The 27,852-nt window shown below is 40.4% G+C and overlaps 1 protein-coding gene across 4 annotated transcripts in view; it reads left to right on the plus strand.

Moving 5' to 3' along the window:
* RSF1 (remodeling and spacing factor 1) overlaps positions 1–27,852 on the plus strand; it is a 110,975-nt gene that overhangs the window by 52,677 nt on the left and 30,446 nt on the right. For 3 of the 4 annotated variants that reach the window (XM_089775776.1, XM_075919498.2, XM_089775775.1), the window contains exons 6-11: positions 1,337–3,096; positions 5,525–5,734; positions 7,014–7,118; positions 10,379–10,458; positions 16,499–16,553; positions 18,199–18,308. In XM_089775776.1, coding sequence (XP_089631902.1) covers positions 1,337–3,096; positions 5,525–5,734; positions 7,014–7,118; positions 10,379–10,458; positions 16,499–16,553; positions 18,199–18,308 — 2,320 coding nt within the window. The remainder of the gene's footprint in view (positions 1–1,336; positions 3,097–5,524; positions 5,735–7,013; positions 7,119–10,378; positions 10,459–16,498; positions 16,554–18,198; positions 18,309–27,852) is intronic. The other variant, XM_075919499.2, reaches the window with a different exon arrangement.

Raw genomic sequence — 27,852 nt, forward strand, 5'->3', positions numbered from 1 at the left:
GCTTGAGGGAGAGGCACGATTAAAAGAAAAAGGTGGCAAAAGAATGAGGTCAGAGACAAAGGAAGAGAAAGTAGAAAAGAGTAGATTTAGAAAATGCATCTTACTCTTATCTTAGGTAAGTATTTCCTTCAAGAAAGTCCAGCACTGCGAAGTTACAGGGCAAGAGAAGCTTGTAAATCACCTAAGTAAGGAGGGAGAAAATGGGATTGGACGTTTCAAAATATTGTCCACCTTTTGACATTGATGGGGGAGTTTGCTTCTCTCTCTGGCTGCCTTCTGAAACTAACTTGGTTTTGTTTGTTTTTTCTTTCAAAGTGCTTTCAGTTTCTCCTCACCACATTCTTTTATATTTCTATGCACTTATTTCCTGTTTGATTATAAGAGTTAAGCTAACTCTTGGATGCCCCCCTCTTCATTTAGAACCAAAACAGCACTTTGGGAAACTTTTAGCTGGGAGAGACTTAAATTAGTGGAGGGAGAAAGGAATAACTTGGTGCTGGGATGTATTGCACTTTGTAATTGTAAAAGCCTTTCAGGTGTTGGAATATCCATTTGTTGACTCCTATCACAATTTCCAATAAGTGTGTATCTCAACTTCTGAGCAAAAACCATGTAATTCTTGGTAGATCTGCTCCTTGCTGTTTTCTCTGATATACTTGTATTCTGCACAAGTTTTGTTTGTGTTAGTCCTGTTGAAGCCAGTGGAACTTCTGTATGTGAAATGAATACAGAATGTATTTATTATTTATATTGTGACAGTACATAAGAGACCCCGTTATGGCCCATGCTGCTTGAGTGTAACTAATACTGGTGAACTTTGTTTCAGGATATAGTGTTTCAGCTTCTACTTCCTCGCTCTGAAATACAAAAAAATAATAAGTAAACCCCTCTGGATATATTAGTGTATACAAACAAGAGTGTGGCTTGGAGGGGGAAATTTCACTTGAAATTCCACTATAAGGAATTCTGCCAACCATTTTGTTGTAATGAAGTAATTCAAACTATGAAGTCAGACTCCTTTCAAAACTAGTGTTACAGGCCTCATTTGCTTAGATTTTATGTACCTATACTTTTAGGAAAAATGTAATAAAATTGAAAATGGAGCTAAAAGGTCTGCATAAAAATAGATATGGGGCTCTTCTGATAGATACTCTCTTGTTAAGTATAGAATTTGCTTAGGTTTTTAGTTAAACCGAACTGCCTTTCTTTCCCATTCTTTGGCTAATATTTGGAAATCATAATGCCAATGTTAGGCCAAACCCTTAATTTCATTAGAGAGGACTCGACTGTTGTAGGATGCATATTTAGCTTTATTTTGTATATTATATTTTAACAGAAAATGAATTAAAAATAAAAGAAGAAAAGGAGACAGTGGAGAAACAGTCAAAGCAATTGGAAACCCTTCCTCTACCTACAGTCCCAGCAGATGAAAACATAATGAAAACGGAAAAAATGGAAGAAAAGGAAATTATAAAACTGCCAGTAATAGTAAAGCTTGAAAAACCTTCAGAAAACAATGAGGAAAAGCACATCATCAAAGAAGAAAGTGACTCATTTAAAGAAAATGTCAAACCTGTTAAAGTAGAAGTGAAGGAAAATAAAGTAGAGCCAAAAGATTTAAAAGAAGTAAAAAGCAGCACAGATAAAATAACAGCTCATGAACCTGAGAGATTAGAGTTTTGTGTCAATGCCAAAATCCCCCAAGAAGTTGTGGAGAAATCTGTAGAAGAAAATGAGAAACTTAAAAATGACCAACAGGCAAAGATACCACTGAAAAAGCGAGAGCTCAAGCTGACAGATGACTATGACAGTCCAATAAAGGGGTCCTTGTGTAAATGTGCAACTCCAACAAAGGATGTCTTGAAAGAGGAAGGAAAACTAGAAGAGGAGGCTTTTAAACGAGTCCCTACAATCACTGCTTTATGTCCTGATGGGAAATTGCTAGTAAATGGGGAGGTTAGTAGTGAAAAAGTTGCCCAAAATGTCACCCAAAATAGTAAGTCGGAACATTCCATTAGCACAAAGGAAGACAGCAGCAGCTCATTGAAAGAGAAAAATGGTATAAGTGGGGGGAAAATATCAGACTCTTTGAACTCTGTTAGCAAAATTGTGAAAACATGTGAAGATGACAAAAATGTGCCTACAGATAAAGAGGTAGTTGCTACAGTCTCTGAGGTTTCTTATCAGAAAGTGCCTTTAAAGGAGGGATCTGGTCCCACCGACAAAGAGTCCCTCAATAGTATGACTTCTGAAGTAGCAATGGAGGACTCTTGGAAAACAGAAGACTGCTCCAAGAAACCTGAAGAGAAATTTGCATTGAAAACTAGAAAGGACAGACGGCTACCACTCAAAGAATGTTTAGAAAAGCTGGAAAAGTCCATGAAGACTTCCGCTCCTAAGGAGCCACCCAAACATGATATAACAGATGAAGAGGGTTTGAAAAGTAAAAATGAACTGGAGAAAAAATCAGACTCTCCAAAAGCACCTGAAACCCCTCCGTCATCTATTCCTCCTGTTCCTTCTGAGAAGTCTGTTTCAGAAAAAGAGGACTCAGATTCCAAAAGCATACTTCCTAATGAAAGCAAAGTACAGGAAGGATCATACTCAGAAAAACAAAAGGAGGAGTTTGAAGCTGTCCAGACAGAACCAGATAAACCAGGTAAAGCCCAAATCTCTAATGCAGATGAGTGTTCAGAGACTAATAAGGAATCTGCAGTACAGAAAAACAAATTTAAATATAAACTGGTTTCTGAAGAGAACATCTGTGTAACAGATAACAAGGAAATAACCTCTGAGAGGCAGAAAGAAGGGATCAAGTTAACCATCAGAATCTCCAATAAAAAGAAGAAGCCTGATCCACCTCCCAAGACTCAAGACACTGAGCAGAAGGAAGAGGAGGAAGTCAGTGTTGGTCGCACTTTAAGGAGGTCTCCAAGAATATCTAAACCTACTCCAAAAGTGGTAGAAACTCGGGATCAGAAACCTGACAAAAAACGAGTTGAAGAAGAGGAGGAGAAACTGTCAGCGCTGCAAAAACAGGACCGAAGAGAGGATGTGAAAAAACAAGAGAAGGAATCCAATTCTAAAGTGAGCAAGGTAACACCATTATAGTGCACAGGAGGATAGTTGTTTTTGATCAAAGGAAAACACATCTGTGGAGGAATGTTGGAAAGCATGCCATTACAGTCAGTGTATGCATGTTACTAGTCCAGTAACTTTTGTTTAGGGTAGTGACTGATCTGAAAACAGCCCTCAGGAAAGTGCTAATAGCCGTTAACTTTACAATTTGTAAATGCCAGGATTCTTACATTGAACTTGGTTTAGAATAACTAGTGCAAATTATTTTGTTTTCTAGAAGATTTTATCTTTATTAATCAAACCTTCAGGATGCTCTAAATCCATAGGTTGGATGCTTTAATGATGAATAAAATGCTGAAGATTAACTGTGGGATGTATATTCTGATGCCTGGTCAATTTGACAATGATGATAGATTGATGAGAATAAGAAAAATGTTAGATTAAAATAGTACTACTATGTAACAGGAGTTTTCTTCTTAGGAGAGTCTTCTGTTTTAATGGGGTTGAGAGAGAATCTTTTATCTAGGCTGAATGTAGATTTTTTTGGGGTGGGTTTAAGAAGTGTTTTTCCATAAGAAACGTTTGGCTTTCATGCAGTTTCAAGTTTTTTATAGTGTAGAGTGGTGATCTTGCAATTAGAAGACATGCAGGCTACGTCTAGACTGGCATGATTTTCCGGAAATGCTTTTAACGGAAAAGTTTTCTGTTAAAAGCATTTTCGGAAAAGAGCGTCTAGATTGGCACGGACGCTTTTCCGCAAAAGCACATTTTGCGGAAAAGCGTCCGTGGCCAATCTAGATGCACTTTTGCGCAAAAAAGCCCCGATCGCCATTTTCACAATCGGGTCTTTTTTGCGCAAAACAAATCTGAGCTGTCTACACTGGCCCTTTTGCGCAAAAGTTTTGCGCAAAAGGGACTTTTGCCCGAATGGGAGCAGCATAGTATTTCCACAAAAAGCACTGATTTCTTACAGTAGGAAGTCAGTGCTTTTGCGGAAATTCACGCAGCCAGTGTAGACAGCTGGCAAGTTTTTCCGGAAAAGCAGCTGATTTTCCGGAAAAACTGGCCAGTCTAGACAAAGCCATATAGTCTGCTTTTAGCCCTGTGTAACTGTGACTCTTGAGTTCTTTGACCTGCATGTTTTCTTGAAAAGCTAACTAGAAAACCCAGTATGATAGAAACAATATTTTTCTTTAGTACTCAGGTTAACGAGACCATGTCAACTTGAAATCTAGTTTATTTAAAAAAAACAAAACTAGTTTTTACAGGTGCTATTCCTGTTCTGAATCCCTTTACAAGCTTTTTTAGTTCTACAAACACCTTTTCCTATATTTAAAAAAGGGTTTTCTCTTTTCTATTGCGGTGTGAATAACCTTCACAGACAAAATGAGAAATAGATCTTATAGGGGACAAAGTGAACCTGTTTTAGTAAGTAAGATCAAATGCTTTATATAAACTGCAAAAGTATTGGGATCTTTTTATCTTTCCGTTCTAGTTATCATAGGCACTGCAAGTAACAGTAATACATTAAAAATGAAACAAATATGGTCTTAAATGGACATAACGTTTGAAGACTTAGTAATCTAAATATGTATAGTGAAATACAAAAATTAATATAATTAGGGTTGCCAGGTGTCCGGTTTTGAACCAGACAGTCCAGTATTTGAGCTTTTTGTTCGGGAAACAAATTGAAAAAATATAAATGAGAAAATACAAATGTCTGGTATTTTCTAAATAAGATGTAATGTAGATTGTGATGTAATGTCAAGTGTATCTGGTATTTTTGTTGGAACCGTCTCGCAACCCTAATATATATTAGAGAATTTTGGGCCTGGGCCTGGGCCTGGGCCTGTTGTATAAAACACATGCACAGTCCTCTCAGACATCTTCTTCCTCCAACCTCACAAGCAGAAAGAACTCTTAATGCTGATAGCAATTTATGTCTTACAATATGATGATTCTAAAATAAAAAATAAAAGTCACATTCTGTAATTCGTTTTTCAAAAAGAAAGCAATATTAGAAATACATTCTCTTTCAGTTGAGGAAAAGCAGCTTTAAATAAAGATGTATTGTGCTTTGGGGGTGAAGCTTACATATTAAAGTTCTCATGTTCGCTTGCAAAATTACCCTGTCAAAGTAGAAATCATAGATTTTGATAGCTCAACAAAAAGGGGCTGAGTCACATTCGAAGGCTTTGTCTTTACATCTTTTAAACCTTATATGAAGTATTTTCTTTGCCTGTACTCCTTAATTTTTTCCCATTTAGTTTTAGTTTTCTTTAGTTCTGTAAGTATTTTGGGACTCAGTGAAAGATGATCTACTCATTGAAACTGCTGTATCATGCTACATTTTCCTGTAGCTATTTTGATTTAAATGAATCAGTTCAGTTTAGAGAATATTTACTTAAACTTAAAAATGATAGTCTCTTTATCGTTGGAATGCTAGGTCACACAGAGAAGCAAAGTGAGGTGGACAGGCACGCGAACACGTGGCAGGTGGAGATACTCAAGTAACGAAGAGAGCGAGGAGTCTGAGAGTGAAGAGAAATCTGAGGAGGAATCTGAGGAAGAGCAGCAAGAGGAAGAAGAGGAACCTGCACCTGCTGATGATGATGAACCATGCAAGAAGTGTGGCCTTCCCAATCATCCTGAGCTAGTATGTTCTTGATCTACAAAATAGTATGATAGAAAAACGTCCACTGATCATTCTGAAAGTCGTGGTTTTTTAGACTAGTAATGTGTAAAATATAGCTATTTCTGCTGTGAGAGAGCTTTCTTCTGAGAGATGTGTAATGATATTTTACAATAAACACTCCTGTCCTGGGAAAAGTGATGGGACAGGTTTAATAGCTAGCAGCAGTAATGGGCCATAGATGAGGCTTCAATAAGTCTGCTATTCATCTTAATACAAACTGTTTTTTTACTGGTGTAGATGTGCCCTCATGGCTTGGAGGTAAGAAGAAATCTCTTTCCAGTAAGATAGTGATAGAAATGTAGCCGTGTTAGTCTGGGGTAGCTGAAGCAAAATGCAGGACGATGTAGCACTTTAAAGACTAACAAGATGGTTTATTAGATGATGAGCTTTCGTGGGCCAGACCCACTTCCTCAGATCAAATAGTGGAAGAAAATAGTCACAACCATATATACCAAAGGATACAATTAAAAAAAATGAACACCTATGAAAAGGACAAATCACGGTCTGGCCCACGAAAGCTCATCATCTAATAAACCATCTTGTTAGTCTTTAAAGTGCTACATCATCCTGCATTTTGCTTTCCAGTAAGGTTCCCCTCACATCTCTTTTGCCTGCCTGCTTCCAATCTGGATTTGCTGACTGGCATGATGGTGGCCTGAGGAAGAGGGGGCAGGATTCAGAATCCAGCTTCATATCTTCAGCCTTCCCCAACATTTACTCTCTCTCTTCCCCATCTCATGCTCCCCCACCCCCAAATGCTCAGCCACGTGATGTAGCTTGGCCCACTCCCTGTGAAGCTGCTGAGCTGGCAGGCTGCACCAGGCAGGGAGAGATAGAGGTAGGAGAAACAGCTGGAAGCTGTGGACAGGAACTGCTGCTTTAACTCTGCTGGGAAAAGCAAGAGAGAGCAAGCTAAGAGCTGCAGGGAGGCGCTGCTGGTTTCTAGGAAGAAAGGATATGCTCCTTTCCAGGAGTGGGGGGTCTACCTGAGAAGCGAGTGATTTGAACAATCCAGAGTTAAGGCTGACATTCCAGATATACAAGCTGTACCATGCAGATACATGCTTCATCTTTTCCAAAGCACCCTATAAATAAGTGATTTTGAAGGTTCTGAAGTTTGTATAGATCAGGGCATTTTTCCACAGATGTTTCGACACTTCCTAGGAAATACTTTTAGAACTTGCTACCTGTCATGATGTGCAACATAATGCTAATTTATTACTGGACTTTGTTTCTACAGATTCTGTTGTGTGACTCTTGTGACAGTGGATACCACACAGCCTGCCTTCGCCCCCCATTGATGATAATCCCAGATGGAGAATGGTTTTGCCCACCATGCCAACATGTACGCTTTCTAGTTGACTAGTTTTTAACTCTGCTAGATATTGTGGAGCATCGTTGTTTTATTAACAAACTATTTCTGGTAACCATCTTTCTCAGTTACAAAAATTCCTCTTATTTGGGATGCATCCCTTCAACTAATTTCCCTGCTCTGTTAATAAACTGAGGTGTGAGTGGGGATCTTTTCTTCATGCTTTTTCCTTTGACTTTCTTTTATTAGTAGTAGATGGCTATTGTACTACCAATGTATAGATAGGAGAGCATAACATGATCAGTTCTTTTTCACCTTTCCAATGATTGCACTCAGGACATTATAGAATTGGAAAATATTTATTCTCATAGTTTTTCCTGTAAGAAAGACTGAATGTTTCAGCCTGACTAGGGAGCACTAAACATTGGGAAGTGCAGCACAAGTCAAGGAAGCAGACCCTGGTTGGATCATGCTGTCAGTTGCCTGTAGCAAGCCAGCAGGACCAGGCTTGTGATATGCCAGGCAGACTCTGAGAGCAAGTGCTGTCATTACCCAACTGCAAGCAAATTTCAGTGCTTTCTCTAATGAGACTGGATGCTACTATAAAAATATTTCAGTGCAAGCCTATGGCTGGCCTTTATGTGAACTAGAAGGTGCAAAAATCATGAGTTCTGCAGGGCAGATGCCTGGAGTTTTGAAGGCTGAAGTGTGACTAGTACCTTTCCTACTGCGGTGACTGGGGAAGAGTTAGGTACTTTATAGAGGCAGGCTTGTGGATCTTGTACCCCATTTTTGCTTCCAACATGGCTTGATCACTTGCACGTCACAAAACAGGGCTGCTAATGTGCAAGAGGAGATCCTGCTCAGTGATTATTCAGGCCCTACCAATTTCACGGCTGTGAAAAATGCATCACAGATCGTGAAATAAGCCCTTCCCCATGAAATCTGATGTCTCCTTGTTCCTAGGAACACCCCCATCAAAGGGGGATTTCTACCTCCAACTGGACATGGGAAGGACAGGACTTGTATCTCCCCTGTAAAGTCCTTTGTTAGTGGGAGAGGGGGACCATGCCAGACTCACTTCTGGGTGCCTTCTGCTGCTGCAGGACTCTGGGACTTGGCAGCAGCCTGAGCTGCCTGCAGCTGAGTGTGGGGCTAGGAGTGTAGCACTTTCTGCAGTTGTGCAGAGAGAGAGCAAGTGTTGTTCCTCCCAAGCCAGTCAGGACTAGCAGCAAGGAGTCCGTAGCATGGGCTGTTCCCAGCAGCAAAGGGGAAATCAGACCCACTTCTACCTCTTGCAACCTCCTGTTGTTGCAAGAAGCACTGCGCTTGGTGCCTTCAGAGTCTAACAGTCTAACTCTGAAGGCATCACAGAAATTAGAGTGGCAATCCCATGTTGCCCCTACAACAGGTTTGCAACTCCTCCCACACACAATCTCTTTTTGAGTCAGGATCCCCACAGTTACAATATCATGAAATTTCAGGTTTAAATACCTGAAACCATTAAATTTACCAATTTTCAAGTTCTGTGGCTGTGAAATTGGCCGTAATGTACTGTGAATTTGGATAGGGCCATAGTGTTGATGTATAACTATATTGTGCATCAAAATTTGCCTGTTTTTGTGGGTTTAAGTATTTTTAATGTAAATAATTAATGAGTTGTATATGTAAGACTTTTTTTCTTTACAAAGTTAGATGTGGTTCTTGCACGTTATTATATATAAAGCACATTCCACTAAGGTGCTATTGGCTCTGTTCACTAGTTCCTAATAAATACATAATAAGGAATAATCCCACCTAAAACTACAAAAATGACATTTTAAATGTGATGAAAGGTTCCATGGTAAGTGCGGTAAACATACTTTTGGGAAGAATTCTTGCACATGTAACAAGTGTAATGGGAAAAGGTATGACTCATGCTGAGAGAGCAAAGCAAGTTCTTGTAGGGGAGACTTACTTACAACAAAGATCAGCTCAGCTGCTGACCTAAGCCACAATGGTAGAATCCCTACAAAGCAGGTGATATGTCTGTGAATAATAGCCACCTAGGTAATGACTTGATTATTATCTTGATATTAGATGTGGATATTTTATTTTTTTTTAAATATTTTAATAAATAGAAACCGAGTGCTATGTGCTATCCAGTTAAAGAATAAAAATATAAGTTTATAATATAAAAATATAAACAATAAATAGTGTGGGAAAGAGGCCAAAACATACTGTTTATGTGTGTATAAAAATAAAATATTAGCTACCTTAGAAATATGTTTATTCTAAACACTCATCTTTAATAGATACACTGGCCAGACTGCTTTCTGCAGTAGATGCTTCTCACCAGGAGGGTTTATCTGAGTAGTAAAACTTGAAATTTATGCTAAAGCGTACCTTAAATTTAGGAAGACTAAATCTTCAGTACCTGCCCTTTCTGGGCTGTCCGCTGCCCGCGTGTTCCACGGCTTTGCTCCCCGTCCCCCTGGTCTGCAGACCAGGAGAGGGGGAGCAAAGCAGAGCAAAGCCGCGGAGCCCGAGGGCAGCAGGACAGCCACAGTGCGTCTGGGCTGTCCCGCTGCCCCCGTGCTCCGCGGTTTTGCTCCGGACGCCTGTGGTACAGCAGCTGGGGTGCTGCCGGTTGGTCCCATAGCGCCGCTCTGGGCGCTACTGGATCATCCCGGCAGCACCCTAGCTGCTCTGCCCCAAGCGTCTTGATTCAGCCACTGCTGGTCAGTTTCAGCAGCGGCTGAATCAGGACACCTGGGGCAGAGCAGCTTGGGTGCTGCTGGGTTGGTCCAGTAGCGCTGAGGAGCGGCGGCGCTACTGGACCAACCCAGCAGCACCCCAGCTGCTCTGCCCTAGGCGTCCCCAAGTCAGCCGCTGCTGAAACTGACCAGTGGCTGACTACAGGAAGCCCCTGCCCCGGGCTTCCTGGAATCAGCCGCTGATCAGTTTCAGCAGCAGCTGACTTGGGGATGCCTGGGGTTCTTAAGTTGAATCTGTATGTAAGTCAGAACTGGCGTCCAGATTCAGCCGCTGTTGAAACTGATCAGTTTCAGCGGCGGCTGAATCTGGCCGCCAGTTCCGACTTACATACAGATTCAACTTAAGAACAAACCTACAGTCCCTATCTTGTACGTAACCCGGGGACTGCCTGTACAAAGAAAACGAGGAATTTGAAGTATCCCCATTCCAGATATCGCTAAGGCAAATGTGAAAACAGTGAATTAAGAGTCTAAATAAATTGATTAATGAAAGTATTTGCTTATGCAAGAAACTAATACTATGTATTATCCCTCTAGAAATTACTCTGTGAGAAGTTAGAAGAACAGTTGCAAGAGCTGGATGTTGTATTGAAAAAGAAGGAGCGGGCAGAGCGAAGGTACTGAAACATAATTGGTTGTGTTCACACTGCCAGTTGCTAGATAAAGAGATGGAAGTAATTGATCAAGCCTTAAATAGACCTGAATAAGTGTGCTAATGAGACCTTGAGCTGATACACTTGTTTTTGATCAATACCTATGAACTTCCCATAAATCAGGGAGTTTACTGCCAGCAGCAGATCTGGAGAAGCTTGCAAGAAGGTAGAAGAGAAGTGTCCAATAGTTAAAGATGAAGAGATGGTGTTTACTGTGCTTCAGTCATATCTTCTGAACATGGTTTGGTCCTTCTTACTCTTGTAGTTTTAATGATTTTCAGCACTGGTTCATCTGCACCGTTTGCTAATAGTCAGCAATGTCTAAATTTCCTGGTGTAGTCAAGTTCTGAATCACCTGACTTGGTTGCAGAAGTTTCTAATGTAATGTGCTGTACAGAGTCCTGTTGCCTTTTTCACTTAGATTAGCTTGAAACTTCATCTATACAACAGGATTACACTATTGCAAGTTACAGTGGTTCAAGTAAACAAAGTCTGGGCAAAACATCCTCCGCGGGCCGGATCCGGCCTCCCGAGCCACCAGATTTGGCCCACAGATGCAGCAGGAAACCTCAGGCCTGCTTGCCCCGCCCTTGCATGACGCTCAGAAAAGCGGCTGCTGGGCCGTTTGTGTTCCACAAACTGTGAGCAGAGGGGAGGGAGGAGTGGTGCTTTATGCATTGCTTCCACCCCCAGCACAATCCCATTGGCCGGTTTCTGGCTTTTTATATTTAAGAACATAAGAATGGCCAGACAAAATGGCCATACTGGGTCCATCTAGCCCAGTAGCCTGTCTGCCATATTTAAATGGGAGATGCGTGTTTGTAGAGCAGGCAGTGTGTGAGGCACCACTCCCTCCTCCCCTCAGGCTCTTTATTTGCAGAGCACATGGTCCTTGCTGCCAGGTCCTCAGAGAAGAGGCATGAAGGAGGCGGGGCAAGGATATTTGGGTGTGAGGTAGCTCTTACATTGCACTTAAATTCAAAAAGTGATCTTATGGTTAAAAAGGTTGGAGACCATTGCTCCAGGCACTGCTGGGCGGAGGGCAAAGACCTCCTGTGCTTCCCCTGCTCCCCAGGCCAATCAGTGTCTGTGGGTAGGTAAACACAGGAAGCCTCTTGGCCCTATCCCTTCTGCCTAAGGCCCTGCCCATTGCAGGGCAGCCTGCAACCACTTCAGAAATTTGTGAAGTGGCCCCCCTTCAAAAATTATTGCCTACTCCTGAAGTAAGCAGTTATAATTTGAGATGGAGTGTTCTGTTCATCCTAGGCTATGTCTAGACTATGCTGAAGTTTCAAAAGAGGTACTTCCAATCTCACTTTTGAAAATGAGGTTTACGCAGCTTTTTGAAACGGGAAGCGTTTGCCGGAAAAAAACACATTACAACTACTTTCACTTTAGAAAGCTCCGCCTTCAAATGTGAGAGCAGAGAAGATATGCAAATTCCCGGGGAATTTACATATCCTCTTTCGAAACTTCAGCATAGTTTACACGAGCCCTTAGACATTATCCCGGTTAGTGTAAATCAACACTCTGTCCTACAACTGTGGGGTTGTGCATAGCAGTCACACAGTTCCCATCAGAGATATTTTAAACAGATTTGTGAGTGGTAATCCAAGATTGGGAGAAGTGCCATATTACAGTGTCCCCTTAAAAATCAACTTTTAACTCATGCACAGTAAAGAAATTTTTATTCTCTTTTTATTTATGATACTGCAGGTGGTACATGTCAGAGCCATGGCTTTTTTGTTTGTCTGTTTTTATAAAATGGGTTTTGTATTAAAGTTATATTAATGCAACATTAACAGTTGAAAACTTTAAAAGCTGGGAAATAGTGAAAAGTTAAGGTTCTTCCTAGCAATGTTAACTATTTCACATAGCAGATGTATAGTATTTTTGCATTCCTAAACGTTAAAATAGCACATGCTGATTTGTCGTCCTCATTGTCAATCTCTCTTGCTTTTTAAATTTGCAGACACAGAGTTGCATTGTTGTAGGTTTTGTTACAATTTTATAGAACACCACACTGTTCACATGTTATATCTGTTTTATATGGTGAAAATTAATATAAGAACAAATGTTTAGCAGTCTAATCTTCCAGTCAAGATGGTATCGTTTCCTGTTCTACATTTGATATTTGCTGCCTTTTGAAGCATCTGTTGGTAGGTGAGGCAGGACAGTAAACTTGATGTTATAACTTTATGATCTGGTCTAGTTCTGCATTATTATGGTATGTTACACGTGAAGAGGGTAAGACTCATGTCATAGTGGTGTCGGAATCGTCTAGGGTCTCAGACTATTTTTTTGTCACAGTACAAGTACAGTTAGCTAAAATAGGAAAATAAATGTTTTTTGGCTCACAAAAGCAAACCGTTCTTAACAATATTTGATGTACCAAAACTGAAGTTTTTTAGTCTTTCCCTTTATTGAAAAGAGAATCTCTGGAAGGGGGTTTTTGTGCAAAAAGGCGCCATCTGCACAGTGCTTTTTTGCGCAAAAACCTCTTGCGCAAAAGGGAAAGGAAGAGGAAATGCAAATGAGAGTGTGACATATGCAAATGAGCACTCCATTTGCATTTCCTCTTGTGGAAGAGGCTCGCAGTTTAGACATAGCCTGAGTACTGTGGTCTGACCCTTTGTATCACTGCAGTAACATTGCTGAGTCTCCTCATTTTGACTATTTTCCAGGTAACTCAAGGTTTAACTTGGCAACATTCAAAGTCCTCATTGAAATTGGTTCAGCAGTTTAGCAACACATCAATACAGCCCTAAAATGGCAGGTTGTGGGAAACTAATTTTTAACTAGCACATTTACCTGGCATTGCTCGTGTCCTTTAAGGAGGGGCTCAGGGCAGTGAGCTGAGGATGCGGGAGGTGTTGGAATCAGAGTTGGGGGGTGAGGAGGCACTCTGGGCAGGGGATTGTGTGTATCTCTGTAAGGAGGTGGGCAGGGGTGTATTAGGGCTGCTTGCTCTTCCCCTTCCTGACCCTGTCAGGGAGTGAGAGCAAAGTGCACAACTTGTGTGCACTCTGTTCCTCAGCCAGAGTGAGAAATGCAGCAAACTGTGCACTTTCTCCTCACTCCCTGATGAATGGGAGCTGACAGCAATGTCCCTGTACAAATTTGGGGGTGCACTTCAGTCCCTGTTCCCCCCTTCCCCCTGCCTTCTCTAAAGGGCAACTCAAGGGTGGGAGGTTTGGGGCTGGGGCAATCCTGGATGGGGCAGAGGCAGCCCCAGTCAGCCCTTTTCACCTTCCTGTTGATTCTATTTCTGTATGGTTTTATGAAAAGCAATCCCATTCTAGGCACATCCCATTTTCCTGGCCACAATCAAATTCTTACCTTGCTTTAAGTTATGATAAGAAGAAGCTGCATACTGAATTTGGTGGTCCTAGCTCTTAACTGATTAAGAGTTCTTGAACACACGTACACAGACACACAGACAAATACATAGTAGATGAAAACCACTGACTCCATGATTACAATGACAGATGTGACAAAAATGTAGCCTTCGGTCAGAATATTTTTCTCCTGCTCCGGGCTTATTGAATTTCAAGGGTTTTATTTATTTATATGTCTACTAACATTTTATAACCATATTCTGCCACCAGATGGAAGCAGAGGACACTGAAGATTTTGCCGATACTGTTTTCTATTTAAATCAGGGGTTCTCAGATCTTTTCAGCGGGTGTACAAAATATTTGTTGTCTTCTGGGACTACTTACCTGTTCAGGGTCGCCTCTTCATCCATTCCCAGTATCATGGATTGCCTCCTCTCATTCATAATGTCATATCATGTCCCCGTGGCAACTGGTGCAGTTAGTTGTGCAGAACAATAATAGTGTGAGATAATGTGTATCTGGGTTCTTTTAGTCAGTGCAGTTGAGCAAATTAGAGATAAAGAAAGCCAATGCATCTCCATGATAGGCAATCTGAAAATTGCTGGTTTAAATGTTGAACCTTCATTTGTTTGTTGTTGGTAAGGAAGGTTCATGTTTCATTTGCCTAAGCCCTTCGCTATAACATTCCAGGCTCTGTTTTTAATGCTTTTTTAAAAAATTCCCTAATTTCCTAAATAATCTGTTAGGGTTGCTGACTATCCGAATTAGGAGCAATACTGGTAGAATTTTACTCTTCATTCCCTTGTACTGTACTTATTTTTTTATTTTTAGGGTGCGTCTAGACTACATTCCTCTTTCAAAAGAGGAATGTAAATGAAGGAAATTGAAATCTCATGCTTCATTTGTATAATCATGTCCAATCGCTTTGTTGAAAAAGATTTTTTTGGAAAAAAAAGCAGTTTAGACATGGTTCTTTAGGGGGGGAAAAACAACCCTTTTTCGAAAGAACCCTTATTCCTGAAAAAATAAGGTTTAAAGGGTTGTTTTGAAAAAGGGTGTTTTTTTTGAACAAACCATGTCTAGACTGCTTTTTTTTTTTTCAAAAAAACCTTTTTTGAAAAAGCAATCAGACGTGATTATGCAAATGAAGCACGAGATTTGTAAATCTGTGCTTCATTTGCATTTTTTATTTCCTTCATTCATGTTCCTCTTTCAAAAGAGGAATGTAGTCTAAATGCACCCTTATTGATTGATTGCTTCATGGGAAATAAGTGGAAGAAGCAATGAATCCCAGTACAGAAGGAATTTTGATTATTAAAACTTTTACATTTGTGTTCTCCCCTTTCGTAGCTTCTTCTTTTACATTAAGAGATTATTTTTCATGCATTGCCCTTAATTCAAATCTGCTAAACAAATGAAGTAATTTTCTCTTCACCCACTCAGATCTCATAGCACTTGGAGAGAGAAAGTTTCTTTTTTATTTATAAGGTTAGGGAACTGGCACTAAGATAGCAAAGTAGGTATTTTCAAATAAAGCCAAAAATATCAGTACAAGTGTTACTCTGCAGTAATATAAAATTATGACAGCATGTGGCTTCATTACACAGCTTTAGGAAAACTATTCAGAATCTAGTTTACTGTTATGTCAACTTTATTTTGGAAACAATATTTACAGGTTTTTTCTAAAAATAAAATTGGACATACTCTCTGCAATTAGTTGGTTAGAAGAGTATTGGCAAAAGGAAGTCTTGTTCAAATGTGCAGTCATAAGTATATTTCACAATCTTGATCTGCTATCAGATAAATGTAAACATTGGGAAATATAGTTTCTTGCATAGATGTTTGCAACTGTGTACTATTATCTGTCTGCTTGTAACTAACACATACAAATTTAAAGTTACTATGCATATCGGGTATTTGCTTGTGTGTGAATAATTAAATGCATACACAGTGCATGCAAATGTGATTTGGACATGCAATTGTGTGTGTTCACATGCAGCTGCTTATTGCCAACTTTAAAGATCTGATTTTGATTGACAATATATCCATTCAGGATCTGTTTCAGCTGAGAAAAACACATACGCATAGCACTATGGCCTTAATTCTTGCTTTCTGTTTTAATAGTACAGTAGGATTCTCAAAGTTTAAGGACACCTCAGGAATGGAAGTTAACTGAAATGTTTATAACTTTGAGTAAAGTGTTATTGTTCTTTCAGAAATATACAGCTGAACATTGACTTAATACAGCTTTGCAACTTTAGTATACAGAAGAAAAATGCTGCTGTGAACTATCTTAATTTAAATGAAACAAGCTCAGAAACAGTTTCCTTACCTTGTCAAATATTTTTTAAACTTTCCCTTTAAGTAATGTACATTTAACACAATACTCTCTTTTCTTGGTGTCTGTTCCTCTTAGACACTTGCGGTTGTCTGAACTGTCTGTAAAGTAACCAGTTTAACATATAAAGGAAACTGAACCTTCAAGACCTAGCTACTACTAACTACTAATGTTAATCAAGGTCTGGAAACTTTGTAGTTTGCAGTGAGACAACTCATAGGGCTCTTTCTTCCTGACTGCATGAACAGCTGTGAATGTTATTGATTAGAGTGGTTTTTTTTAATCTTAGTTTTTGTGAACAATTTTTAAAAAAAATTTCTCTCCCAAGGAAAGAGCGATTGGTGTATGTGGGCATCAGCATCGAGAACATCATCCCACCACAAGTAAGTGTTCTGTTCTTTATTTCATTGTCTGCAATAAGGGATTTACTTCCTAAGATTTTTGTCATTCTTAAAAGAAAACTGTCAACATTATTTACATTCAAAATTTTACCACACAGAACTAGTGTTGTGCTTAAACACATGTTTAAGTTCTTTGCTGGATCAGAGACTAAATACAGTTTACTGCTCTGTGTTGCAATTTGCTGTTTTATGTATTGATAATGAAAATAATTTGAGTCCTTTTAGTATATCGAACTTGATGAAAAAATATCTGGACTTCTCCAAAAAGTGACGTCACAGTGATATTGACTGCTTTGCATTATCACCCAACAGTCCCTGTATGATCACAGGGAGGAGACACTCAAATGTTAGGAGTGGCAAATGCTTTTTCAAGGCAAATGAATTAATTAACAGGTAGATGAGAATTAATTCATTGGCTCACCTTTTAGATATTAATTGTTGTTGGTTTCTTTTGGGGTGGAGAAAACTTGTTCAAATTTTAAAAGCTTAAAACTTTATGAATAGTGCTAAGTAAAATACTCCACTAGCAATTAAGACATTATTTACCTTTTAAAATTCTGATGATCACTTTCCTGATAATAGGGAAGTCAGTTATGCATCCTCAAAGATATTTTCTTGTCTTTTTTAAACTACACTGTTAAATAAAGGACGAGCTCTTTGTTTTTGGTGCCAATATAATTTGGGACTTTCTAAAAAAACCAGTTGCTGTCTGGTATTCTCTTAACTCTGCAAAAAGCCTACAATAACAGTGTTATGATTTTGGTTTTTATATTCACAAAAGTCAGAAAATTTAAAGCTATAGTGCCCATAACATCGATAACTTGTCTCCTGCTATCAGTAGAATCTTATGTTACTAGATATTGTATTCACTGTTTGTCTTAATGAAAGTGTACCTTCCTTTTTTTGTTTTTTAAAATCAGATTGGGGAAAAAATATTTTGCTCCTCCAGAACTTGTGTTTTTCCCTCAAACTCATCTTAAAGTGATTTTTCTAACAGATGAGTTAATCCATGCCCAGTAAGTGAGCTCACACCTTTTGATAAGAGCAAAAAATTCAACCCAGAGGTCATTTTTGTTGAAAACTAAGATTCTGGCAATCATGGCATAGAATTAAAGCTCTTTCCAGAGGGGGACTAAAAATGTACCACAAAAAGGTATGCAATGAGGTGGAGGGGAGCGTGATATGGATCTTTTTCGCAAGAGCTGTCAGCTGTCTAGAGGATGTGATCAATAGTGCGCGCACACAAAAATCCCAGTTTACAATGGCTGCAAACATGTATCAGCAATTGTCTTGTTCAACTGTAGCATGGAGAAAACCTGAAAGTGTCACCTCAACTAGAAGCATTTTGTCAGTTTTGTTACTGTAATCTGCATCCTCAGTTCAGGAACTTAAAAGTTTGTGTTGCCCTTATTATGTATAGAACCACAAGGAGAACAGGCTACCTGTGACCTAGGTACCTGTATACAAGGCAGCCACTTGGAAACTTGAAATGTTTTGCATTCGCCACTTCTCTGTTTGACATGACAATAGACAATTCTAGCTCAGACCTCCTAAAACTTGAGAGAGGAGACAAAGCCCTGGGACATCTGCCCTAATGTGTCTGACTCTTGTTATCCAACTTCAACAGGAGCCAGAAATACCAGAAGGTCTGGAAGAAAAGAAGAAAGATTCCAAAAAGTCAAAATCAAAACTGCTCGAAAGGCGGTCTACTAGAACACGGAAATGCATAAGTTATAGGTAGGCAGCTTGTTCTCCAATTGGAGAACATTTTTAATATATTGCCATTTCCTCTGTCCATCCAGTCACTTGCTTCTTAGAGGTATTGTTTTTGGTTAGCCAACTGATATAGTGTCTTCAGTCTTACTTTTGAATACTGCACAAGATTGCCAAGCACAGTAAACTTCCGATAATCCGGCACCTTTAGGACCCAGGGGGTGCCAGATTATCAGATATGCCGGACTATCGGAAGGGGGGGCTATGAGAGGTCTGGGGTAGGGTGGGGGGGATGCCACCCCAGACCCCTCATAGCCCCCCCTTCTGATAGTCCGGCTCTGCCTCAAGTGTCCCCGATTCAGCCGCTGCTGGTCAGTTTCAGCAGTGGCTGAATCTGGGACACCTGCAGCAGAGCAGCTGGGGTGCTGCCGGGTTGGTCCGGTAGCGCCGCCCCTCGGCGGTGCCAGACCATCAGGAGTGCCGGAGCATTGAATGCCAGACCAATAGAGCTTTACTGTATAAAGCAAAGCCACTTTTTATGACTGTGTAAGAGAGGATATACGATATTTAGCCAAGTGGTATAAGATTTAGAGCCATCTTTAGAAATTATTTTATTCTTATTGCAGTGCATGTAAAATACTAATCTTTTCTCCCCTATAATGGAAGATGAACTAATACAAATATCTGAAAACTTTGGGTTCCTATTCCTTTTTCTCTGTACGCATCTGAAGGAATATACAAACGAAAACCTTATCAAAGTGAGAAAAATGAACTTTACCTTTGCACAAGAGTTGGAAACAGAATAGTCAAGTCACCATTGCTTCCAAATAGTTATTGCTAACAGGGTCATAAGATTTCTTCCCCTCCCCCCATAGTAGGTTCTAAAACTGTGCTATAGATTACTTATTGAAGCAGTCTGTAGTATGGCATGGCTCTACTTTCAGTGAGGAATAGGGCATTAATATAACATGGTGAATTTGCCGTCATTGTTGTTCACTGAGCACTCAGGAACTTTCTCTTTGTTAACTGTGGATACTTTTCTGTACATTCCTTAGATAACAGCAGATGCCATACTGAGGAAAGTGTCGCTGCTAGTATACAAAATTCAATATCACTTGTAAGAGGCTTGATCCTAAGGGCAGGTTTTTATAGATTTGCTATCACGTTCCTGACAATTGAGGCACCACTAACCCAGTAGAGAACATTTTGGCCTGTAGGGAATTTTGACAGAATTGCAGGGGTTTATAAAATCCTATAGGGTTAGTGATTTTTAAATTGAAATAATTTGTTTCATACAGTATTATATTTGAAACTCAGTCTTGCTATATAAAATGATAGATAGGTATATCTTGCATAGTAAATCACTGATGTCTTAGAATATGTGTATGTATTTGTGTGAGTGTGTATTGTCTGTACACAACTTCAGATTCATAGATATACAGTGGAAATCTAGAGTATGTTAATGAGAACTGCATAGGCCCTCTTTCAATGAGGGGAAATAAACACTAAGGTCTTGTTTTGCTCATAAATTAATCTATAAAAATATATTAGTTCTGTTCAGATTCTTTGGCTACATCTAGACTAAGCAGTTTTTGTGGGATACCAGAATTATCCTGCAAAAACCCCGCTGTGTCCAAGGAACACGTTTGCTCTTCTGATTTTTTTCACAAAAGAGCAAACGCACTCTTTCAGGAGCCCCGTATACCTCACTTCACGAGGCATACGGGCTCCACTGAAAGAGGAGGCTGCCCCATCTAGATAAGGCCAAATGGCAGAAAAGCCTCTTCTGAAAAAATCTAGTGAACTATAAAACTGCAGAAGAGCAAGCTGACATCTGTTCTGCCTCATATATGGAAAGACAATTGTCAGCTAATGCTTGATTCCAAAATATTTATTAATAGTGTTACACAGAATAGTTCCAAACACAAAGTGAAGTTCAGAGATTTTTGTTAGGAGAAAAAAATCTTGTTTGGAAGTACCTCACCAAGGTATTTCAGATTGCTTATTTTACCATAAATGCACTTTAAAGGTGACATGCAAATTTGCTTCTTTATAATATACAAACAAGGCCAGACATTTTTTATTATGAAGAAAATCTGCTTGTTTTCACACACAGAAATATCAGAAAAATTAGGATTAGTTTTCTATGTTTTGCATGTAAAGTACAGAACAAGGATCTCTCTTGCTCATTCAGTTAAGGGCCGAGCCCTTATCAAAAGAGGTTTCCTTTAACTATTAGGCATTTAAATTAAAAAGATATGTGGAAAAATAGAAAGGTAGAGTTTTCTCTGTCTGAATAAAATTTATTTCCTTGGACAATAATCCAATTTAATTTCTTTATATCTGATGTTAGAGGCCTACTAGCTTTTTTTTTTTCATCCATAATGTCCTCCAGCGAAACCAAGGTAGACAAGGCTTAAATTTTCAGATGAAGAAACAAAACAAACTCTTTTTAAACAAAAACCCACCTGTCTTCTTCTGTACATCACATCAAAGAAGGAACAGATTCTGTTTTCTCCTATTTGCAGGTTGCTTTTAAATTGCTTTCTTCATGTATAAAGTAACATTCAAAATTGTAAAGACTGCTATAGCAAAAATATGTTGACTACTTTGATTTTCTCCTTCGTTTACATCCTATTTAAATCTGTAAATAATAGCTACCATAATAAAATTAAATGTAGCATCCTTGTTGGGGTTGGAGAATACCAAAGAAGTCCATCACAGTTGCATTTAACTTCAGAAAGAGGAGTTACACAAAAATGAAAAAGGTAGGTATATGGAAATTAAAAAGTACAGTCACAACAAAAGCCTGCAAGCTGCATGGAAACTTGACAACATCATAGAGGCTCAAATTAAAAGTGTTTCCCAAATTAAAGATATAATAAGTGAACCAAAATAGTGCCACCATGGTTAAACAACAAAAGATAAGAAAAATAAAGGAGCGTAAACACTGCAAAGTGAAGTGTGAAAATATAATAAGGCAAGCCAAAAAAGAATTTGAAGAGCAGCTAGCCAAAGACTCAGAATAACAGCAACATTTTTCAATATATCAGAATCAGGAATCCTGCCAAACAATCGGTGATGCCATTGGACGATTGAGGTGCTAAAAGAGCACTCAATAGATGAGGCCATTGAAGAGAAACTAAGTAAATTCTTTGTATCAGTCTTCATAATTGAGAGAGAGACCCAAACCTGAGCCATTCTTTTTGTGATAGATCTGAGTAACTGTCCGTGATTTAGGTATCAATAGAGGAGGTTGTGAAGCAAATTGATAAATTAAATAGCAAATAAGTCACCAGGACCAGATGGCATTCACCCAAGAGTTTTGAAGGAACTCATACATGAAATTATGGAACCACTAAGGGTGCATCTACACTGCAGGATTTAACTCGAAATAAGCTGTGCAAATTGAGCTGTCAATTGCGTAGCTTATTTCAAAATAGGGAGCATCTACACAGCACTTTTTTCGAAATAGAGCACTCTTCCTCCAACTTCTCTTATTCCTCATACAATGAGGGTTACAGGAATCAGAGCAAGAAGTCCTCCAGCTTGACAGTAGTTTGACACTATTTTGAAATAACTGCCTGCTGTGTAGATGCAGACTATATTATTTCGGAATAGCGCTAGTTATTTCGAAATTGTGTTGCAGTTTAGATGTACCCTAAGAGAGTTTTACAACCTATCACTTGCTCATCTTTTGTATCAAATGACTAGAGGATAGCTAATATGATACCAATTTTTTTTAAAAAGGTTGCAAAGGCAACCTTGGCAATTATAGGCCAATTATAGGTAAACCTAACTTCAATACCAGGAACATTTGAACTATAGCTTCAGCCAAATTATCAGACACATAGATGGACACAATTTGTTGTAGAGTCCATATCTTTTTTTGTAAAGGGAAATCATACCTTACCAGTCTGTTAAAATTCTTTGAGAGATCCACAAACGTGGACTAGGGTGATCCAGTTGATATAGTATACTTGGATTTTCAGAAAGCCTTTGACAAGGTTCCTGTCCAGAGGCTCTTAAGCAAAGTAAGCTTTTATAGGATGAGAGAGGAAGTCCTGTCATGGATCAGTAACAGTTAAGATAGGAAAGAAAGGGTAGGAATAAATGGTCATCTTTTCAGAATGGAGAGAAGTGAACAGTGGTGTTCCCCAGGGATTTGTACTGGGGCCAGTCCAATTGAATATATTGATAAAATGGCCTATAATGAACAGTGAGATGGAAAAATTTGCAGATAATACAAAACTACTCAAGATAGTTAAATCTGAAGCAGACTGCGAAGAGTTACAAAGAGATTTTACAAAACTGGGTGATTGGGCAACAAAATGACAGATGAAATTCAATCCAAAGTAAAGCACATTGGAAAATATAATTCCAAATATACATACAAAATGATGGGATTTAAATTAGCTGTTAGTGCTACAGAAGGAGATCTTGGAATCACTGTGGATAATTCTTCCAGGCTCAGGACTGACTGACTGGGCAGAGCTGATTGTTGTGAAGCTGTGCTGCCCTGCAGATTAGAGGGAACACTGGTGGGTGGGTATGATAGAGGTTTATAAAATCATGAATGCTATAAAGCCACGTTTCTCAAACTGTGGGTCCTGACCCCGCAAGAGGGTCGCGAACAACTTAGAGGGGGGTCGTGGTATCACAAAGTTTGAGAACCCCTGGGCTATGTCTACACTCGTGGCTTCTTGCGCGAGTAATATGCAAATGAGGCTAAGCATGGACTATCATTTGCATACCTAATGAGCCACCATTTTTTTCAGAAGAGGCTCTTGCGCAAGAAGGAGCGTCTACACTGCCCCTTCTTGCGCAAGAAAAACCCTCTTGTGCAATGCCATTCTTCCTGAAAAGTAGGTGTAATGGCATTGCGCAAGAGGGTTTTTCTTGCGCAAGAAGGAGCAGTGTAGATGCTCCTTCTTGTGCAAGAGCGTCTTCTGAAAAAAATGGTGGCTCATTAGGTATGCAAATGAGGCTCGGTGATAGTCCACGCTTAGCCTCATTTGCATATTACTCACGCAAGAAGCCGCGAGTGTAGACATAGCCCTGGTGTAGAGAATTGAGGAAGTGTTAACTACTACTTCATACAAGAAGAAGGGATCAACTTTTTCTGAAATTAATAGGTAGCAGGTTTAAACTAGGGATGTAATAGTGTAACCAAATAACTGATAAGCAAAAGCTTATCAGTTAATGCTATGGACTACATGTATTTTCCCCTCTCCCACCCCCATGCCAGAACATTTTTTAGCAAGCTGGCCAGCAGCCCAGCTCAGTCCCAGCTTGCACTTGGTCCAGGTCCTACCCCTGCTGCATTTAAAGTGTATTAGGACCTGGGTGGGCAGGCAGCCCAATTCCATTCTGGCTTGTGCTGGGTCCATGAGGGGAGCTGGTTTTTAATCTGGCTCCCGTTGCATACAAGCTCATGCCTGGTACCCCGTGCTGATTTCTCTGATAAAGAGGCAGCAGCGTGGAGTGGGGCTGGAGATCATTGGGTGCCGGCCCCCCCTCTGGGACTATAAAATAGTCAAGTAGCCGATAAGAATTTATAAGGTTAATCAACTATTCAGTTAATCGATATTTAACATCCCTAATTTAAACCACAAAAAAGAAGTACTTCCCTTAACATGCATTCCACTTGTGATTCTAGTTGCTAGAGGATGTTGTGAAGGCCAAACTATATGAGCTCATTAAGGATAGATACATCAATGACTATTAGCCAACACAGGGATGCAAGGCCATGTTCCAAGTTTCCCTCAGCTCTCACTGCCAGAATCTGGGAGTGGACAACGGCGGATGGATTACTCAGTTGTTGCCCTATTCTGATCATTCTCTCTGAAGCATCTGGCATTGATCACTGATGGAACACAAGATGCTGGGCTAGATGGACCATTGGTCTGACACTTATACCCATTCTTATGTTCTGTCAGATGAAGAACTTTGTGTAGCATGTATTACCTGTTTACTCTAAATTGTAGGTAATGAACACAATTTAGAAGTTTAGTGAGCTGAAAGAGCACAATATAAAATAAAGAGCGATCAAAATTCAGACAACTTGACTTCTTCAGATGTGTGTACCGCACATCTGGGAAGGCTATCCTGAAAAACAAAGATGCATATGTCATCTAAATTTTTTAAAAGTTTGGCATAATCAATAAGCAATTATTTCTTGTGAAAAATGTTGCTGAAATCCTTTTAAAAAACAAAATATTCACATTGTGTTTCTTGAATGCAGTAGCATATGCTGTAGAAGGAAGTGTTCTTCGTCGAGAGGCATCCCTGGGGGTGCTTCACTTCAGGTGTTGAGCACTGCAGCACTTCTCGACAGATTTTTCTCAGCAGTGTATCGGGGGCCGGATATGCACGGTGCGCGAGAGCCTCCCTCAGTACTATTGCGCATGCACGGCCCCCCTCTCTTCAGTTCCTTTCTACTGCCCCCGGCTTCAGACGGAACTCTCCTCCTCTCGCAAAGACTTCTCCTCATACATTACTTTCTTCAAATAGTTGTTTAGAATTACCTTTTCTCCACAGTTCTTGTTACTAGTTAGTTATTTCACTTGTTTAGAGATAGTTTAAAAAAAAAAAAAAACCTCCTGCAGTCTTGAACTGCAGTCTCCAGCCACCCAGCTTTAAAGCTGCAGGCTCTACAAGAACTTAATGCCTGTCTCCCACTGCGCTAACCTGAAAACACGCAAAAGCAGAGGGCTGTGATTGAAAATGTCCTTCACTGATAAGGACAAACACCATACCTCTCACCTGGGCTCAGGTCTGAGCAACACATGGAAGAGGCAAATGTCCCCTAAGCCATTAAAGGCAGAGGTGAGTAGGGTTGCCAGATGGTCTCCCAAAAAATACTGGACACGTGGTATTTTTTTGGTTGACCCAAAAAAAAAAAAAAGGCAGGGCCATGATTGGCACTGGGAGCCTGTGATTGCGCAGAAGCCTTGCTGGGGTGGAGGGAGTGGCTGGGACTTGCAGCCACTCCCTCCGCCCCGGCTAGGCTTCTGAAGCACCCAGAGTGGCGATCGCGGCCCCTCCTCCTAGCTGGGACTCCCAGGCTGGTAGGCGGGGCCACCATCGGTGCTAGGAGCCTGTGATTGTGCAGAAGCCTGGCGGGGGCGGAAGGAGTGGCTAGGAATTTTACTGGACAAAGAGTGCAAATACCGTACTGCCCAGTAGAATACCGGACACTTGGCAATCTAGGGGTGAGCTCTGTTAATCAGCAGCCCAGAAAGCAGCACGCTGAAGGGAGAAAGTCACACTGCTTAGGCAATAACTGCTTGAGCACATTTGGCCACCCAGGGACTTCAGGAGAGTACAAAAAGGGCAAAAAAATGTTAAAAAATCTGCCCTTACTGTGGCAACAGGTCTTCCCTTGCCTGCCTCACATTCCATGCTGTCTGACACATCTCACCTCACAGACCAACAGCTGTCTGCCAGCAATTTGTTTACAGTCAGCAGAGCTATCAATGCTGCATACTCCCCTCATTAGCCACAAGGACCACAAAGACCTGGCAATTTCTCCCACTTTACATTGGCCTAACTTGACTGATAACATACATCCTCAATCTCCATTCTCTGATTACTCTGACTTCCCCTCGCCTCTCTCTGAGGCCGAGGTAGAGTGTTTACCTGTTTTTTCACTTCAGCCATATATGGAGGGCTCTATGTGGTCTGCTTATCAGCAACAACCAGATTTTCTTGGAGCACAAATGGCTCCCTGGGCTCCTTATTTTTGGATGCCACAGCCTATGCTTTGCCCCCCACAGTAGCAAATGTTCAATCAACCACCTCAACAATGTAAAAAGAGGCCATATAAGACCAAGCATATGGCGAAACCCTGATCTCCTTTAAACTGTCACCCCACATCTCTATGAGGGGGACTGACAGTGAAAGCCATTGTTCTCCAGTGTCGGCTTCTACATCTCTACTACATTCAAACACAGCCTCAGCCATAGAGCAGGCAATGTTACCACCTACTACTCATACCACCGATGATCTCTCCTCTTTCCAAGATTTATTTTAAAGAATTGCTATTGATTTGAATATATCTAGGGAAGAAGTTCAGATTTCTCAACATGAACTCACTAATATCCTCCAGCCCAGTACAGCAATAAAAATGGCACTTCCTATTACTCCAGCCATCTTGGAGCCTGCTAAAACTCTATGGCAAACACCTGCATCCATCCCACCAACATGGAGGAAAGCCGATCGAAAATACTATGTTCCCCCCAAGGGTTCTCAATTTCTCTTTTCACACCCCTGATCCAACTCCCTCATAGTAGATGCTACACAGCAGAGGAACAAACAACAAAATCGTTCCATACCATCCGAAAAGGACAATAAACGTCTAGACATGTTCGGGAAAAAAGGTTTATGCCTCGGCCACTCTTCAGATGAGAGGGGCAAACTATGCTGCTTTATTAAGTAAATACAACTTCAATAATTATACAACATTCAATACTTTTATTGAAGATATCCCCGGCAGCAAAAAGGCACGGTTTCAGGCTCTCGTCTCAGAAGGTCAGATAATATCACAAATAGCCCTGCAAGCCGAACTTGACGCAGTGGACACAGCTACAAGGACTACAGCAACAGCAGTCACTATAAGACGAGCCTCATGGTTCAACTCCTCTGCCTTTCCCCGCCAATTGCAACCGTTGGTAGAAGACCTTCCATTAGATGGAGAAAAGCTGTTTTCTGCAAACAGCAATGAGCTGCTCCAATCGATGAAAGATTCCAGAGCCATATTGCAGTCACTCTGTATCCAAACACCTATGACAAGACAGAGACAGTACAGGTACCAACCATATCAGAGACCTAGTTACCCACAACTCACTTACCAGTACCAGAGACAAGATCATGCCCCATATCACCAGAGGGGGCGCAACAGGCAGCACAGACATCGCCCTCAGACTAATAACCCCAACCGCTCATCCCAACCCAGCAAACAAAATTTGAAATAACAGTCGAGAGATGTAAAACTACACCATATGAAAACACCATATACAGAAAACAAGGAATCACAATTTACCCATACTTAGACGACTGCCTTATCAAAGCGAGGACCAGTCAAGACTGTTAACAAGATACCATTACTGTGATAACCTGCCTTCACTCATTAGGCTTCCTAGTAAATTACGGCAAATCAACACTCACACCAACTCAAACAATCCAGTTCATTGGAGCTCAGCTCAACTCGATCATAGCCAGAGCCTCTTTACTGACAGACAGATTCACTTGTATCAGTCACCTTGCAAAATCGCTTCAAGAGATGCCAGTAGTACTGCCTTCAACTATTAGGTCACATGGCATCATGCAATCCTGTGGTCCCAAGTGCACGTCTCTTTATGCGATGCCTCCAAGGTTAGCTTCAAAGCAAGTACAAGCCATACATCCATCATATTAACAAAATGCTCACACTACCACAACCAGTGAAAGCATTCCTACACTGGTGGACAAAATCATCTAACCTGTGCATAGACATTCCCTTTTGAACCCTGGACCCCTCTGTAGTTGTCACTGCAGACGCATCCCTTACGGGTTGGGGTGCCCATAC

This window comes from Pelodiscus sinensis, chromosome 1 (genome assembly GCF_052426305.1).
Source record: "Pelodiscus sinensis isolate ZL-2025 chromosome 1, ASM5242630v1, whole genome shotgun sequence".
NCBI lineage: Eukaryota > Metazoa > Chordata > Testudines > Trionychidae > Pelodiscus > Pelodiscus sinensis.